Source organism: Falco peregrinus, chromosome 8 (genome assembly GCF_023634155.1).
Source record: "Falco peregrinus isolate bFalPer1 chromosome 8, bFalPer1.pri, whole genome shotgun sequence".
Taxonomy (NCBI): Eukaryota; Metazoa; Chordata; class Aves; order Falconiformes; family Falconidae; genus Falco; species Falco peregrinus.
Genome location: NC_073728.1, coordinates 57,294,335 through 57,308,746, shown reverse-complemented (window position 1 = coordinate 57,308,746; position 14,412 = coordinate 57,294,335). Strand labels below are relative to the sequence as shown.

The following is a 14,412-nucleotide window of genomic DNA, read 5'->3' as shown; positions in this document are numbered from 1 at the left end:
CACAGAAAGAAGGGGATGGCTATTTACTGGTTTTCACAGTCCAAGTCAGAAGAAGCATCCAGTGAAATCATCAGGTTGAAACCAAAGGAAGAACTCCTCCGGAGTATTTTGTTCATCTGTGAGCCCCCTGACACAGAGATGGGGACACTTAAAATGATAATTAGGTGAGGCGAGGAAAGCTTATCAGTGTCTCTCCGGTGGCTGGGTGGCACTGCCAGCTCAAGGAGTCCCTCAGCTGCTGACAGCCAGAGTCAAGGGAGGGATGTCTCAGTCCCGGTCCCTCGGCAGCCCCTCGTGGCTGACGTCCTACTCAGTGACAGGGACAGGTGGCCCTTTGGGAGATTTTGTGTCCTTAAAACAGAATCATAAGAAACGATATTGTCAAGGCAGGAAGCCTTATCAAGGCAAGTAGCGTTCACTTCTAACTTGTATCAAAGGAGAGAAGAAGAAGGATTTGGTAATCTCATTCCTGTTCCTAGTGCATAAGGGACTCTTTCGTGGATCTGGGAATGAAGGCGACAGGAAAAGAAGGTTTAAGAACTGTGTGTAGGGAAAGGAAATCAAGGAGGTGAAGGAAAGAACAGCAGCCTATTTTGTTTTCAGCCTTCCTGAAATGGCTGCATTGGAGTCTTCTCTGCCTTTGTTTCCAAAGATGGTTGCTGCATTTAAATTAAATAATGAAAGCCTACAAAACTCAAGTCGTTAGAAATATGCTAAAGTTTCTCCTTATCCTGCAGACATTTCTGGTTATGTGCAGATGGTTATTTTGGGGTTTGCATAACTTAAGTAGCTGATCAAGTGTGTAAAAATGGATTAGAACTACCAGCGTAAAGTCACCATTTAAACAATACAGGTGGAAAGGGTACAAGACTGTCTGTGTGCACCTCTCCAGCTCCGCTTCCTCATCTTCCTCTGCTGCAAAGTCATTGTTCTGTTACACAGATACGTGCAGGCTGCGTCTTTTGCTAAGTTTCATTGCAAAGCTGATAGCCAAGGCAATTGTGTGGATAAGCAGAGACTTAAATCATTTGCAAACTGTTGAGAGAGGACAGATCTGGTGATAATAACCTTCATGACTGGCAAGTTACAGCTGCTTTTGACAACTGGTAACGATGAAGGCTTATAATAAAGTTAAGAGCTAAATATCTGTATTAATGCCATAGGATCAATTTGAATTCTCAAGTATAAGCCCTCAAACTTTAGACTGCTTTTATCATCTTTGAGATTACTTTGTTTTTCTCTAGGTTAAAAAGGAGGTGCGTTTTTTGACAAAGGTTAGAGCGCTTGTTTTCATTCTGATTTTTTTCTTTAACACAGTGGGATGGCTTGGTTAATTTATTTCAGTGCAAAGAAAGTGCAGTCTTATTGAAGCCACAGGTGTTTCTCAGTTGTAGCAGAAGTTAGAGAAGGATGTTGCATTAACATGTTTTACATCATCTCAGAAGCTTTTCTTATTCTGTAGTGGTGACTTCCAGACTGCACAGAGATAACAATTATAATAGCACGTGTTAAGAGAGATCTCAAACAGAATATGTGAAAGGTGTCATCAGGATCTGTAGTTTGCACCAATAGCAGTATAAAAGAAAAACCAAAGGAAATAAAAAACTGCCACTGGTGCTGTTTGCATGCTGGCACTGAAATTGCTGTGATGACTACAGGTAATGAATGACTAATCATTCACAGGGTATCTGAACGCAAGACCACATGTCTAAATTTAAGAATAGAGGTCATACTTGCTCACTGGGTAGGCAGCTATATATTAGAGAACATGAACGTTAATTTTGAGTGCTCTGCTGTGTGTAAGGCAGTTAGTGTCGTTCTTAACTGTGTTTTAATTGGAAATTTCAATGGGAGCGAGAATATGATGTTCTGCAGCATAGAGCGCCAGTGACAGCACTTGGGGACACCTGTGTCCCAACAGGGTATTTTAAAAGTGGAATGGGTTCAGAAAAGAGCAATGAGAAATCCAGAAAATCTGCTTCACAGTGAATGATTCAGAAAGCCTGAGCTATTCAGAGAATCAGAAAAGGTTGAGGTCGTTGGATCACTGCTGGTAACTATCTGCAGAAGGTGGAGAGTCTGCTCATGCAGGGCAAATTGGCTGACACGTGAGGACACGAGAAGATTTAGTGGCTGAAAGCTGAAGTGAGACCAATTCAGATTAGATTAAGATTTTTTAATTAGAATAAATACTGGAAAGGCTTACCAGAGGATAGCACAGGCTGCCTTTGGCTTGAAACAGTGATATGGGGAGAGCAAGTCTTCTAGAGAGACACAGTGTGGCTTAGGCATAAATATGGACCAAATAGTGCAGGGATGGCCGGGTGAAGTGGCCCAGCCTGGGCTGTGCAGGTGGCCACAGAAGAGGACTGCGGTGGCCTGAAACTTAGGAAGGCTGTTTGTATTACCTAGCAGTTTACAGCTGGCGATCTGAAAACAGTCACCAAATGGGGATGGTGCTGCCTTCCCCACCATCTCTAAGAGCAGGGGAAAATGAGCAGAAGTTAAATGACTTCTGGGTCACACCTCAAACTGGTGGCTGGTCTGGGACTAGGGCAGGGTCTGCTGCCTGCTTGTGCTGCATTTCATCTGGTGGACACCTCCCTCCTTTTCCCCAGGTGGGAGCACAGCCTGACCAGCAAGACGTTTGCAGTGGTCGAGCCAAAATTTGGGTTTCTCCTTTGAGTATCTCTCAGAGCCCAGAAGAAAAAAAAAAAAAAAAAAAGAAAAAGAAAAAAAAAAGCGCCATGACATGCATCCAGGTTCATTACTGAGGGACATAGCTGGATTAGATGCCTGGTGGCCATGGGGGTATCTTTTCCAAGCTCCCTGCATCAGTTGGGTCGACAAGGTTCCCACAGTCAGGGTGCAAGCAGCTGTTTTTACAGCCAGAAGTGCCATTTACAGGCAAATCCCAGTTGTAATCAAAGCAACCGATTTCAGATGATCAAGGTCTGGCTTTTCCTGGGGACAGAAGGGATGTGTGCAAGAAAGAAATGGAGTCAGGCAATGGGTTAAATTGCACCTAGGTATGATTTGACAATCACTCCCCTGATAACAGCTTATAATGTTTACAATTTGTCTTCTGTTTTGTTTTGTGATTTCAGGAGCAGAAGGCACAGTGTTCCCTAAATCTATAGAAACTCCCAATGTCAGGGCAGACCCCTTCAAGGAACTAAGGTAAACTTTGGAATATGGTTTAACGGTAACTCAGTGGAGCCTTGTCGGATTTGTGTGTGCTGCTGGGCATCAGTTTTGCTTTTGCATAAAAGCTTGGGGATTCACTTCGGAAGGCATCACCAAGAGGATGCCTTGGAAGAGAAGGGACTGCCGTGTTTACATATAATATGACCAAGCTAAAGGCAATCATGGGTAATGAGAGCATCGTTTCTCCTCTGTAACATGCTCTGTGTACCCTGGGCTTAGCATTTGAAAAAAAAAAAAAGAAATATCTTCCTGATTGTGCAGGGAGATACTGAAGTCTGTGCTGAATCACAGGGAGTAGCAGCAGGCAAAAGGATAATGCTCTCCAGCATTACCTGTCTTGCAGAAATGCAAACCCGCCCTGACCTACAACAGGGTCTAGCTGCGCGTGCATGTAGCTGCTGACAGGCGCAGAGATGCTGCTTACTGACAGCAGTACATCAGGAGGGTATAAACAGCACAGCTCCTGAGAACCAGCTTTGCCCTCAAGCTAATGCTGGGCATTATATTTATTTTAAAAAAAAAAAAGTGTGCCGCTACAGGTTAATTTGGATGAGTAGTCTCTGAAAAGAGCCTTATCATGTGGCCTAATAAATTATTGACTGAATGTTCTGATATCTTCTGACCAAGAACGCTGAAGGGGTTTGCCATCAGTGCTTTAATTGTTGGTCCTTAGGAAAAGAGAGAGTGAGAAAAAAAGCTGGGAAAAAATCTCCAGAAGGACATCTTGTCCTTAGGTCTTGGGTTGCAGACTTTCCATTCCTGGAAACTGCTGGGGCTGAAGCAATCTTCAGGCAGCTGAAGCTGTGCAGGAGCGCTGCAAATTTACTGCAGGTGCACCAAGATGGGAGAGGACCTCTCATTAACTCTCTGTACTCTGATACGGGGGATAGTTATAGCCCAGCTAGATCACCGTGGAAGATAAAGAATATCCTGGCTACCTTCCCTTGGGTCTGTCTAGATCTTTCTGTTTCTCTCTGTAAACACTCTTAATTGTTCCCATTTTGCACTCCGGGGACCGTATGTCAGGCAACCAGTGCAGTGGTGGTCTGATTCAGTTTGTTATAGAAGCCTGTTCTCTTCCTCCATGCAGTGACTTTAACCCTGCCTTACGGTTTTCCCAACCTCGGTATACGTCCTTTAAACAAAGAGGGTCTTTGCTCAGCCTGACATGCAGCTGCCAGGGCAGCGCTGGGGTCTGCAGTGGTGGGAGAAGCCCCAGGAGGGCAGGGAGCAGTGATGCGCAGCACAGGTACCCTCTGTTTCTCCAGGCAAATGAAGCAGCGGGTGGGTGGGTTTGTAGGTGAGGTTCAGGTGACACAGGCTTTCTGACACAGCCCATATTTACTGACTTTTTTTTTTTTTTGAGGGGGAGGGAGGGACGAAACAAAAAAAGGCAAGATAATGGTTAAAATATCCAATAGCATCTAAGTAACTTACAAAACCAGGTCCCATTTTCAGCAGCGCAAAAGAGATGCAAGACGTAGGTCCGTGTGTGTGGTTACTTAGGACTTTTCTAAACATGGGAAGGGAATTTAATCCAAATAAGTGTAGGTTGTCATATTAGAGGGGACAAATGTGAATTAAAATGGCCTTAATCTGATTGAGTATGCGTCTGTTCTGAAGAGAATTAAGCTAAATGAAATTGAAATGAGTTAATGGCAATATCCATGCAAGGGGTTGGTTCAGTATGTTTGATCTGCTTTAAATTCATGTTGTTATTTCACTTGTTTTATGTAGAGGGCTGTTAGATAACTGACTTCCTTTCAAATTAGTGGACTGGGTGGAAAAAATCCTGTAAAAATCTGGTGGGGTTTTCTTCTTTTTCTTTTTTCTTAAGGGGAAATCACTCAATAGGATTTACCTTGGAAAAAAAAAAAGTCCCGTGGGGTCCCAAAACATTTTGTGTGCTTCTGAAAATTTTATCTTGGCAAAAATAAATGGTTTTTTCCATCGCCCTGAGAAGAAGAGAAGCAATGGTAGCACTGTGTAGAGAAAGCAAGGTTTCCCAAGAGCAAATCCTCTTTTTCCTCCCCAAACCAAGAACCATCCATCTCTCTCTCCACGTGTTGGAGCACTGGCTGCTTCTTAGGTAAAATGGTGCCTTTTGGGTGCAGTACAGAGTTAATAGATAAAATAATCTTACTCTGGGGGGACATTTTTTGGTACCGTCCTATTTTGATAGCAGAGTATGTTTGTAAGGTGTCCTTTTGGCCTATTCAAAAGGATTCTGCAGTGAAATGGGGCTGAATGAGGTGTCAGCCTGTGGGTCCCAAGCTGCCGTGCAGTGCTAGGGAAGCAGCGCTGTACACACGCACTCAGTAGCTGGCGTGATTCTGAAAGACCTTTTTCTATAATAAATAGTGCAGACTTTCTTTCCTCCTTTGGCTGAAGTTCTCGGGGTGGGAAAGTGCACATTCAGCTCCTGTAGGCTGTCGCCAGCCACTACCGACCTCCATCACCCTTTCTAGACCAAATGGGTACCATTAGTTTGCTCTTTTCAGTACCGTACTGACTCCCGCTTTTTCATTAGGACACTTCAAAATAAGGTGACAGTGGCTGTCACTGTCAGAAAGAGAGGAGTCCAACTGCTCCTGTCACCACTGGGAGTCAGACCATCTGATGTCTTCTTTCCCTTCCTCCTCTCCTTAGCAGACAGACCGATTTCCCCCGCAAGGCAGGCAGCAGCGCTATCATGCCAATCATCTCTCTTTCTTGCTTGCTTTTCCTCCCATCTCCCAAAGGCCTTCAGTCATGCCGATGTGTCACAAAGACTGACACGCTCCAAGCGACAGCACGCACATTCTCAACAGACTTTCTGTCCCCGTTTAGCTGACGAATGGTCCTCAGTTCATGTAGCCTAATGCATTTATTATTAACCGGCTGCTCTACAAGGTGGTCACAGAAAAGCGTGGCCCTCTTTTCAGAGTGCCCTTTTTAAAACACTTCTGTCTGCAGTGATTTAGATGGGGAAAATTCAGGTGGCAATGTGGCCACAGCTTTCTCCTTGCGTGCTAAGCCCATCACAAGGCAGCGAGAACTGGTTTGGTGCTTCTTTAAGCCAGGTCTGGACTTTGCTGCTGAGTCTTCTCAGGAGGTGCTCTCCCGTGCTGCGGACTCACGTATCCTAAAACAATCCTACTCAGTACCAATTGTACTAGGAATGCCAGAGCTCCTAAATGTCTTGTTTATGTTTAGTGCAGGCTGTTGTTAATGGTTCATGTTTCCTATTTGGGATCTAGAATATTCTTTAATAATGACCTAAGAACTAGCAATGATTGAAAGACTATTTGGTGTGCTTCTGTAAACATTTCCATGGTTTTACTTATGTAAAGTACTTTTAGACTCTTGAAAGTTTTGGTAGTTGTTCACTGGGTTCTAAACTGGTCAAAAACAGTAAAAAGGGAAGCAAACAAATTCAAATTATTTTCAAATTCTTGGAACATTTAATATTGCCATTCAGTATCATCCCAAAAAAAAGTTTGGGAGGAGAGCTTGGGAGATTTGTTTGGACTTTGAAATATTTATACTCATCTGCATTGGCTCTGTTTGTTGCAAGTCAGTGTCTTTGACATATGATAATGTGATTGCCTGTGTAGATAAGTTGAATTCAGGATGACCTTTTCTCACTGGGATTATTTTAGTAGCACCCAAGTAGCTTGTCAATAGCCTGTCTCGAGAGCCTCTCCTTGACACTGGCAGGAATCACCTGCCTTTCTCTATTTATCTTCTTTCAAAAGGCAAATACACGCCGAGGAGGCTAACAGAAGTTGTCCGACAAACACAAGATCAGCACTCTTCCGAGGTGAGGGATAAAGTCTAGCCTAACCAATGAGCAAGGGAAAAGGGAAATAGTTAGAGGGGAGGGAATTAAAAAGTGGGTGATCCCAATATAAGAAAAAATACCAGGAGGATATTGTTCAGCTGCTAAGTGCTGGGAGCTGGGAGGGTGTACGCCGGAGGGGTGCCGTGTTAGAGCATCCATCCTGGTCCTGAGGCTCAGAGCTACGCAAGTACCTCCCCGGTGTCCAGGGCATCCTGGGCAGGGGCACCCAGAGCATGGAAACCTGGTTTAGGGCATTTCTGTCCCCAGAGTTAAATAAAAAGAAATCAGACAGCATGAAATTCACTCCGCAAGGGGCAAGCACACACCTGGAATTCATCCACAATTATTGTGGGTTAAAAATGCAGTAAACCGCTCATCCAAGGCCAGGAAACCAAGGGATGACTGTTTTTCCTGTACTGCACAAATATAGTTAAGGGAGAATTAATCCCTTGGGCTTGAAGGGGTAATTTTTGACCAAAGTTAATTATGAAGCACTGAAAGTACCAAATGGCAGATGAAATGTACTAGCAGCTTGATTTTATTAGTGCAATTTTACCTTACCGTGTACGGTACTGAACTATCCAAATAGTCCAAGTGAGACCTATTGTAACAAAAAGCAATTTAAATACAGTGCTCAGCTAATGTAACAATACTCATTTTGCAAAACAATAATTCTTATCAAATTAAGGTTTCTCTCAGCTGTGTTTCACAAGGCAGCAGAGACATTTTCAGTAAGTACAAACACAAATAATGTTTCTGTCTAAACCCCATTACATTAATAAAGATTAAGGGAACAAAAAAATAGATGAAATGCAAAAAAATGAATGGTATGAAAGAGGAAGTAATTGGTAAGAAATGGAAATAATTTGTAAAGACTAGTGTGTGATACTGAACCACTGTTCATTCTACAGCAAACGCTTTGGGATCCCTGTGAGGTGTCAGCAAGGGGAAAATGGCCAGTGTAGCCCCGTATCTAGCTGGTGTCATTTTCTGATTGATTTACCAGAAAGGATGAAATTATTTCTCTGTTATACCAGTGCAATCCAAATAATTTCACTAGTCCTACCAGTTTAAAAGACAACAGACTTTTGCCTTGGGATGAGCTTTACTTTCTGCATAGTAACAAATATAACTATTTTCATATGGTTTTGTATGACCATCTCCACTAAAGTCAACACATACCTATTAGTGTACGACTGAAATGGAAGGACACAGGTTCCTGGTTTCTAAATTACAGCTAATTTAAGTGGACTTTGATGAGTTTCTTTAAAATGGCAGAGGTCCTCGTCACTCTCCATTTTCTAACCTAGGAGACCACGTCTGCTCTAACAGTTTCCCTGTGACAGCTAAGGCTTCCTGAAATGCTTGCTGTTGGGGGAAGCTTTCTGGGAGCAGAATTCAGGGTGATTTCACAGCCACAGCCACTCTGCTGTAGCCTTCCCTCCTGTTGACATCCCTTCAAAGCTGCTGCCTGTTAATTGCCTCTATTACAGAAGACAAGCCCCGGCCCTCCCACATCAAAGGTGGTCTTTCCATAGGCTTCTTTTGGACAGTGTATTAAGATCTATTTATCCCGTTGGATTTAAGGCTTGGAGTTAAGGAGGCAGTTGATTGCTGGGGCTTTCCATCTCTTAAAATACTTCTATTGCAAAAAGGGGGAGAGGGGGTTGTTGTTCCCTTTCGTTACCCAGCAGATCTTCTCTTAATGGCCTTCATCTCTTTCACACCCAGCACCAGAAAGGCAGGATCTAGCTCTTAGTGTCCTTTCCTTAACTGTTTTTAGCAGGTGAAGCCCAGATTTGGATGAGATGCTCAGGAGGCACAGGCCTGGGAGATGGCAGAGGTGTTGACAGAGCTTTGCTGATTTATCCCGGCTGGATAAATCATGGCCCTGCCCCGTTCACAGTGCTGCTAACAGCATCTGTCCATCGACAGGCAGAGCCTCTTCAAAGAGGGCTAATGGATGGTGAAAGCAGGCTTGGCAGGAAGGGGACCTTGGCATGAAGGTGTTCTGAACACAGTGTATTGCTGAAATAAAAACTGAGATGGGTTCAAGCCAGAGGAAACAGGCAGAGCAGTCGGAACTGGTGGTGGAGCAGTCAGAACTGGTGGTGGAAGCAGTCAGAACTGGTGGTGGGAGCAGTCAGAACTGGTGGTGGAGCAGTCAGAACTGGTGGTGGGAGCAGTCAGAACTGGTGGTGGAAGCAGTCAGAACTGGTGGTGGAGCAGTCAGAACTGGTGGTGGAGCAGCCTGCCGTGGGGCACGGGGCTCTCCCCGAGTGTGCTTGTGTCCCCTGTGCTGCGGGGACCCGTGGGTGCCGGAGCGGTGCTTGTTCCACCAGAGCGGCGTGGCCTCCATGTGGAAACAGGAGTGGGAATAAGGGAGTCATGGGCAGATTTCTAAAGGAGATCACTGCCAAATGTCACAGCTTATGGGATAGAGCGCAGTGGAAGTATCCCTCTCATTTGTGGTTGGCGGGATGATACACAAGGCTCCTCTTCTTCTGTATATAATTAAGCACCTAATTGCAGCTGGAGCAATGGCTCCAGACAGGGACCACTTTAACTTTTCCTGGGCCCTGAATAAAATACAACAGCCTGGTTTATTATTCTCTTTCTGCATTTATTCTGTAGGGGTTCCCTAATGCAAACAAAGCTTTTTTCTGGGAGATATTAATCGGTCAATCCTGACTGTTATCTCAGATTGAATTATCTTCGATACAAGATCTGTATCCTGCCTAGGTGCATCGCGCCAGGGTTGTCATTAGCTTTCAACAGCAGAATGTTGCTTGCTCCGTAATCGGAGCATTCATCTAACCTTCGAGTGCTGTTCACAAAGGTGTTTGAGCCAGAAGTCCTCTGGGACTTGGGAGAAACCCTATCGGTGTGACCAATCGGTACCGTCAGACATGCATCTGTATCCATTTGAGTAACAAAATTGTGAGCTTTTTGGCTTTTTTTAACTCTCTGTGCAGCCCGCCGCTAACCTTGAGTAGGAAATAGATGCTAATAAATGCGAGGTCTTAAAAATGTGAGTTATAGCCATTTCACACTCCATGGCAGACTCACACTGGTGAAATGGCTTAATACTTAATTACAATGCTTGTCCTTCTCTCAAGTGCAGATGACATTCCTCAGATAGATTTTGCAATGACATCTGTGGAAACAAGTTGCAAAACTAATTAGTTATTCATATAATACAGAATATTGACTATGCACTGACTGAAAGGATGTGGTGACACAACATGATGTATCTGTCTGGTAGGTTAGTCTGCTCCCTGAGGTGGTATTTTTTGTAAGCTCTTAGAGAAAATGATGAAAATACCCTTTAGCCTCTAGAGTGCAGATGTTTATAGAAAATGTTGCCTTTCATTTAGATTTTGATAATGATTTTGATAATGATTAAGGAGAGCTACCATGTTCTGGAGGCACATACCTCACTGGTTGTGCCCTGGGAGGAATACCTGGTTTAGAGGCATTAAGGACCACTTTTGGGGTGTCAACCGTAGCAGGATCTGCAGGTTATTGACTAAGTGCAGCCATAAGCATCCTAAAAGCAATCATTAGACAGCTACCCAGAGAGAGGGGCAGGCAAACCAGCATTTGTTTCAGTGCGAGTTGGGCAACACGTTTGCCATGCAGCGGCGTCTGGCTGGTGCTGCTGTTACGTAGGGCAGCTGGGAGATGCTGCATCATGGATCGGTTGGTGGGCAGATCTGGGATTCAGCGTTTGTAATGCTCTGAGAGAGACTCAGAAAGTATTGTTTTATTGTAACATTTCTACTTGAGATAGAGCTATTTGTACCAAGGATATTGAGCCCGAAATACAGAAGTAAATAGAAAGGGGGCAAGGAAAGCACCTTACCCACCTATCACTGTTATCCCAATCCTTTGCAAATACTGTGATATTTAGGATGTAATCATCTTCAGAATGACTGAATTTTGAGAAGAGAAGATTTTCCTTTGAACACTGTTCTTATCTTAAAGAAATGAGAGGAATGTAATCCACTGAGCACCGTGTTTGCTTTTGGGTAGAAAAATACACTGTTTTCTTGAATATTTCTCTCTATCCCTTTATACTTCTCTCCAGCTGTGTATCTCACATTTCTAAAACCCAAACTGAAGAGCAAAGCAGGCAAAATAATCTTTGCCTTACTCAGCACTTGGTACCTGCTTTTAAGAAAGGACCTGTGCAGAGCCCAGCACGGGAACTGCAGCCGGGGTTTCGCCTGCGGCAGAGCAGCACTTCCAAACCAGCTTCCTTAAAACCAAGCGTTTAACATGGACTTCTCGTTAACCTGGTGCAGAATAGGGAAGGACAGTTCAGACGCTTTGCTGCCCCAGTGAGGAGTTCCTCAGGGTTTTGTTTCCTACTGGCGTTCTGCTGATGCCGGAGGGTTTGGCTGTATCAAGGCAATAATACTTATTATTTAGTGTGAGTGAGGTGCTTGGAGCTATGCAAGTCCACTGTGATTGAAAAGGACATTTTTACAAATACAGTAATTGTACTTTAGTCTGGAGTCTGGAATCAATAGCTGTTGCATAACCCGATTAGGGAAAGGAGGGAAATGCATCCATAACTATAATGGCATCTCTTTGAAAGCAGTGTTCTGTATACTTACTAAGAAAAATCATAAATATTCACTGTGCCTACAGAATCTTTATTCTGAATTTTGTTTCATGTGGAATAGAGTTGTTGTCTCTAGGCCAAACAGGAGTAGCTATGTCGTTTCCTCATGTCTTGAATTGATTTTTATTTTTTTTTAATGTGCGGTGGCTGCTGCTGCTCTACTCCTCATGTGTATTTTGCAGTAGGGGATTTATCTCATGGGTTATTGTGGCACCTGAGGCTATTTTGAATAATAATGGTTTCCAACCAAATAGCTTTGCTGAGTTCATAACAAAGGAATTGCCATTCCCTGCTCTGGAATGGTGTTTGGACCTCGGCGCTGCCTCTCCATGCAGAGGCAGCGTGTGGCTCATGAGAACCCCTTTCTAAACGTGACTCCGCAGTCAAGCCTGCGTCCCGCTTTGGGGACCCCTGCACAACCCATAGTTGCTCCCCTGGTCTCTACTTCATCTAGAATGATAATAGCATCTTATTAGTGTGAGCATTAGCTGTGTGCTGCCGGGCGCTTTCTGGGCTCAGCAGTGAGGAGGCTCAGCAGCGCTGGACTGGAGATGGCCAGTGACCCATCCTGCACCTTGTGCACGCTCTTGTCCTGTGAAGGAAGGAAATGGAAATGCAGAAGCTGCTTGTGCAGGCAGAAGCTGGCAGGTGATTCCTCTTTCTCTTCTCTGCCTTAATAAAGCTAAGAGCCCATGGACTTCGCTGCCTCGTTCCCAGATTCCGCTGACACTCCTGAAGCTGGTGGTCCCCTGCTCTGGTTCCCAGCTGAGTTGGCATTGGAGCGACTCACTGAAAAAGCAGCATTTTTTTGAAGCCACACATGAGAAAGTATCGTATTAAAGGTGGAGCGTTGCTGGTTTGAAAGGCAAGGTGGCAGCCACCGTTTCATCCGTCAGCAGAGGTGGCTGCTATACATCCCGCAATACATACGCACGGCTTTGCTGGCAAGCCAAGTAACGCCGTGTTTTACTTCAGCTGCACAGGGACGTTGTGTCCTCGGGCAGGGGAAGCCAAACTTATAAGCAAGTGTTTCCCACAGTGTTTGTGTGGCTTTGGGGCCATGCAGGAGACGAGGAAGCAGAAATGTGATTGCAACGGAGTAATAACCAAAAAGCAGGTGAGTGACTCCAAGGAAGCCTGGAAAACACATTCAGAAATCCGGCTGGATTCTCCAGAGAGGAGCGAATTTCCCAGGGTGTGGGCAGTAGCTGCAGAAGGAGAGGAGCTTTTCTTGGGTTAGGCTGACAGAAATGGGTGTTGGGCTCTCGGGACCCTCCTGGCAGTTGTTTCGCCAGCTGAAATTCAGCTGCAATTCTCTTTTGACCTCGGTTCGTGAGTTACCTCTTGCTTTTCACGATACACAAAGAAAAACACGTTCTCTCCCTCTTTGCCTGGTTTCACGTCATTAAGGACGGTTGTGAGAAGGCTGGCTGAGGACGTGGGATAAAGAGACACAGGGGAATCAAGCAAGAAAGTAAACCGACACCACCACCACCCCAACTTGGGCCATCAAGGATCATAAAAGAGATTGTAAAGCAGGGGAGAAATGGCCTCCTGGTGAGCTGGAGAACAGCTGAGAGGGCTGGATAATGAGGGGATGTGCTGCTGTAAGGAGATGTTCCCTGCCAGTGAACTCAGGGAAAATCTACTTATATTTGGTATAATAAGGGCAAAAAGCAAGACACAAAGGGTTTATGCTGCTAGTGCTGAACTGCGTGGCAGTGATAAAAATATGTCATGTCCTGTCCACTTCCTTAAGTATTAACATTTTAAAAGACAGAGAAAGAAGTAAAGTAAAATGTCAATTTAATTTTTTTTATTAAGGATTTGGTGTCTTAACTTTAATGAAGGAGTAATAAATATAAATGGATATTAATGGGAGGTTATTAGAGCTGTTCGTTTTGATAGAAAATATGCAGTATCTTCTCATGCAATGCCAGAGGTTAAACATTATTATTGCTTCTTAAGGTTTCCGAAATTAAATTCTCTCTCTTATGAGCCATAAGGTATGATTGAAAATGTGCGCATGTGAAATGTTTTGTAATAAATTCATATTGCTATAAAAGTCTCTTTAGAAAAACAGGGTATCTTACAAGAATCAGCTGAGGAGCTCTGTCTAAAGATGGAAGCTTTTTTTTACAAACCTGAAGAATCTCATTTTGGATACTCGGGTGCTGCCAGAAGGATCACCTGGAAAGCACCAAGAAACCTGTGAAAAGGTCTTGGGCTTTCAGCCAGGGGTTGAAACCCAGAGTTCCCTGGCTTAAAAACTACTAGGCTTTAACAGGCTTTTTTCTGGTTTATACACTTCTAACTAATTAAAGAAATTGTGTTTCTGACTGTTTTAGGGTACAGGCCTTCGTAATTGCTGTTCATTTCTATCTAAAACCTCCGAACCTCTCAATACCAGGTAATCAGTTCTTGTTCCCCTGGGGCAGAAGGAGCGATGCTGGGAGCACGGTAGAAAGTGCCAGTCCCATCCATACGGCGCCAGGAGATTTGGGCAGTGCAATTCTGCTCCTCACCAAATCCACACCTTTAGGTGTAATATCATACTGCAGGCATCGGCTTAATTCTCTAGTACTTTTTGAAGTACAGAAGCTTTGGTAATGCGGGAATACCGCTGCGGTTTTGGTGTTTAGTATGAATAGGCTAAATCCTGTAGGCAACGTTTTGCCTTCATTCAAAAAAAGGTTCCCATGAAGTCATGAGGTTATGATGGCCTTACACGGCACATTATGTTCCTTAATCA

The 14,412-nt window shown here is 44.2% G+C and overlaps 1 protein-coding gene across 2 annotated transcripts in view; it reads left to right on the top strand.

Annotated features, from left to right (window-relative positions):
• SGCD (sarcoglycan delta) overlaps positions 1-14,412 on the top strand; it is a 349,434-nt gene that overhangs the window by 304,598 nt on the left and 30,424 nt on the right. For both annotated transcript variants that reach the window (XM_055812889.1, XM_027778842.2), the window contains one exon: positions 3,108-3,180. In XM_055812889.1, coding sequence (XP_055668864.1) covers positions 3,108-3,180 — 73 coding nt within the window. The remainder of the gene's footprint in view (positions 1-3,107; positions 3,181-14,412) is intronic.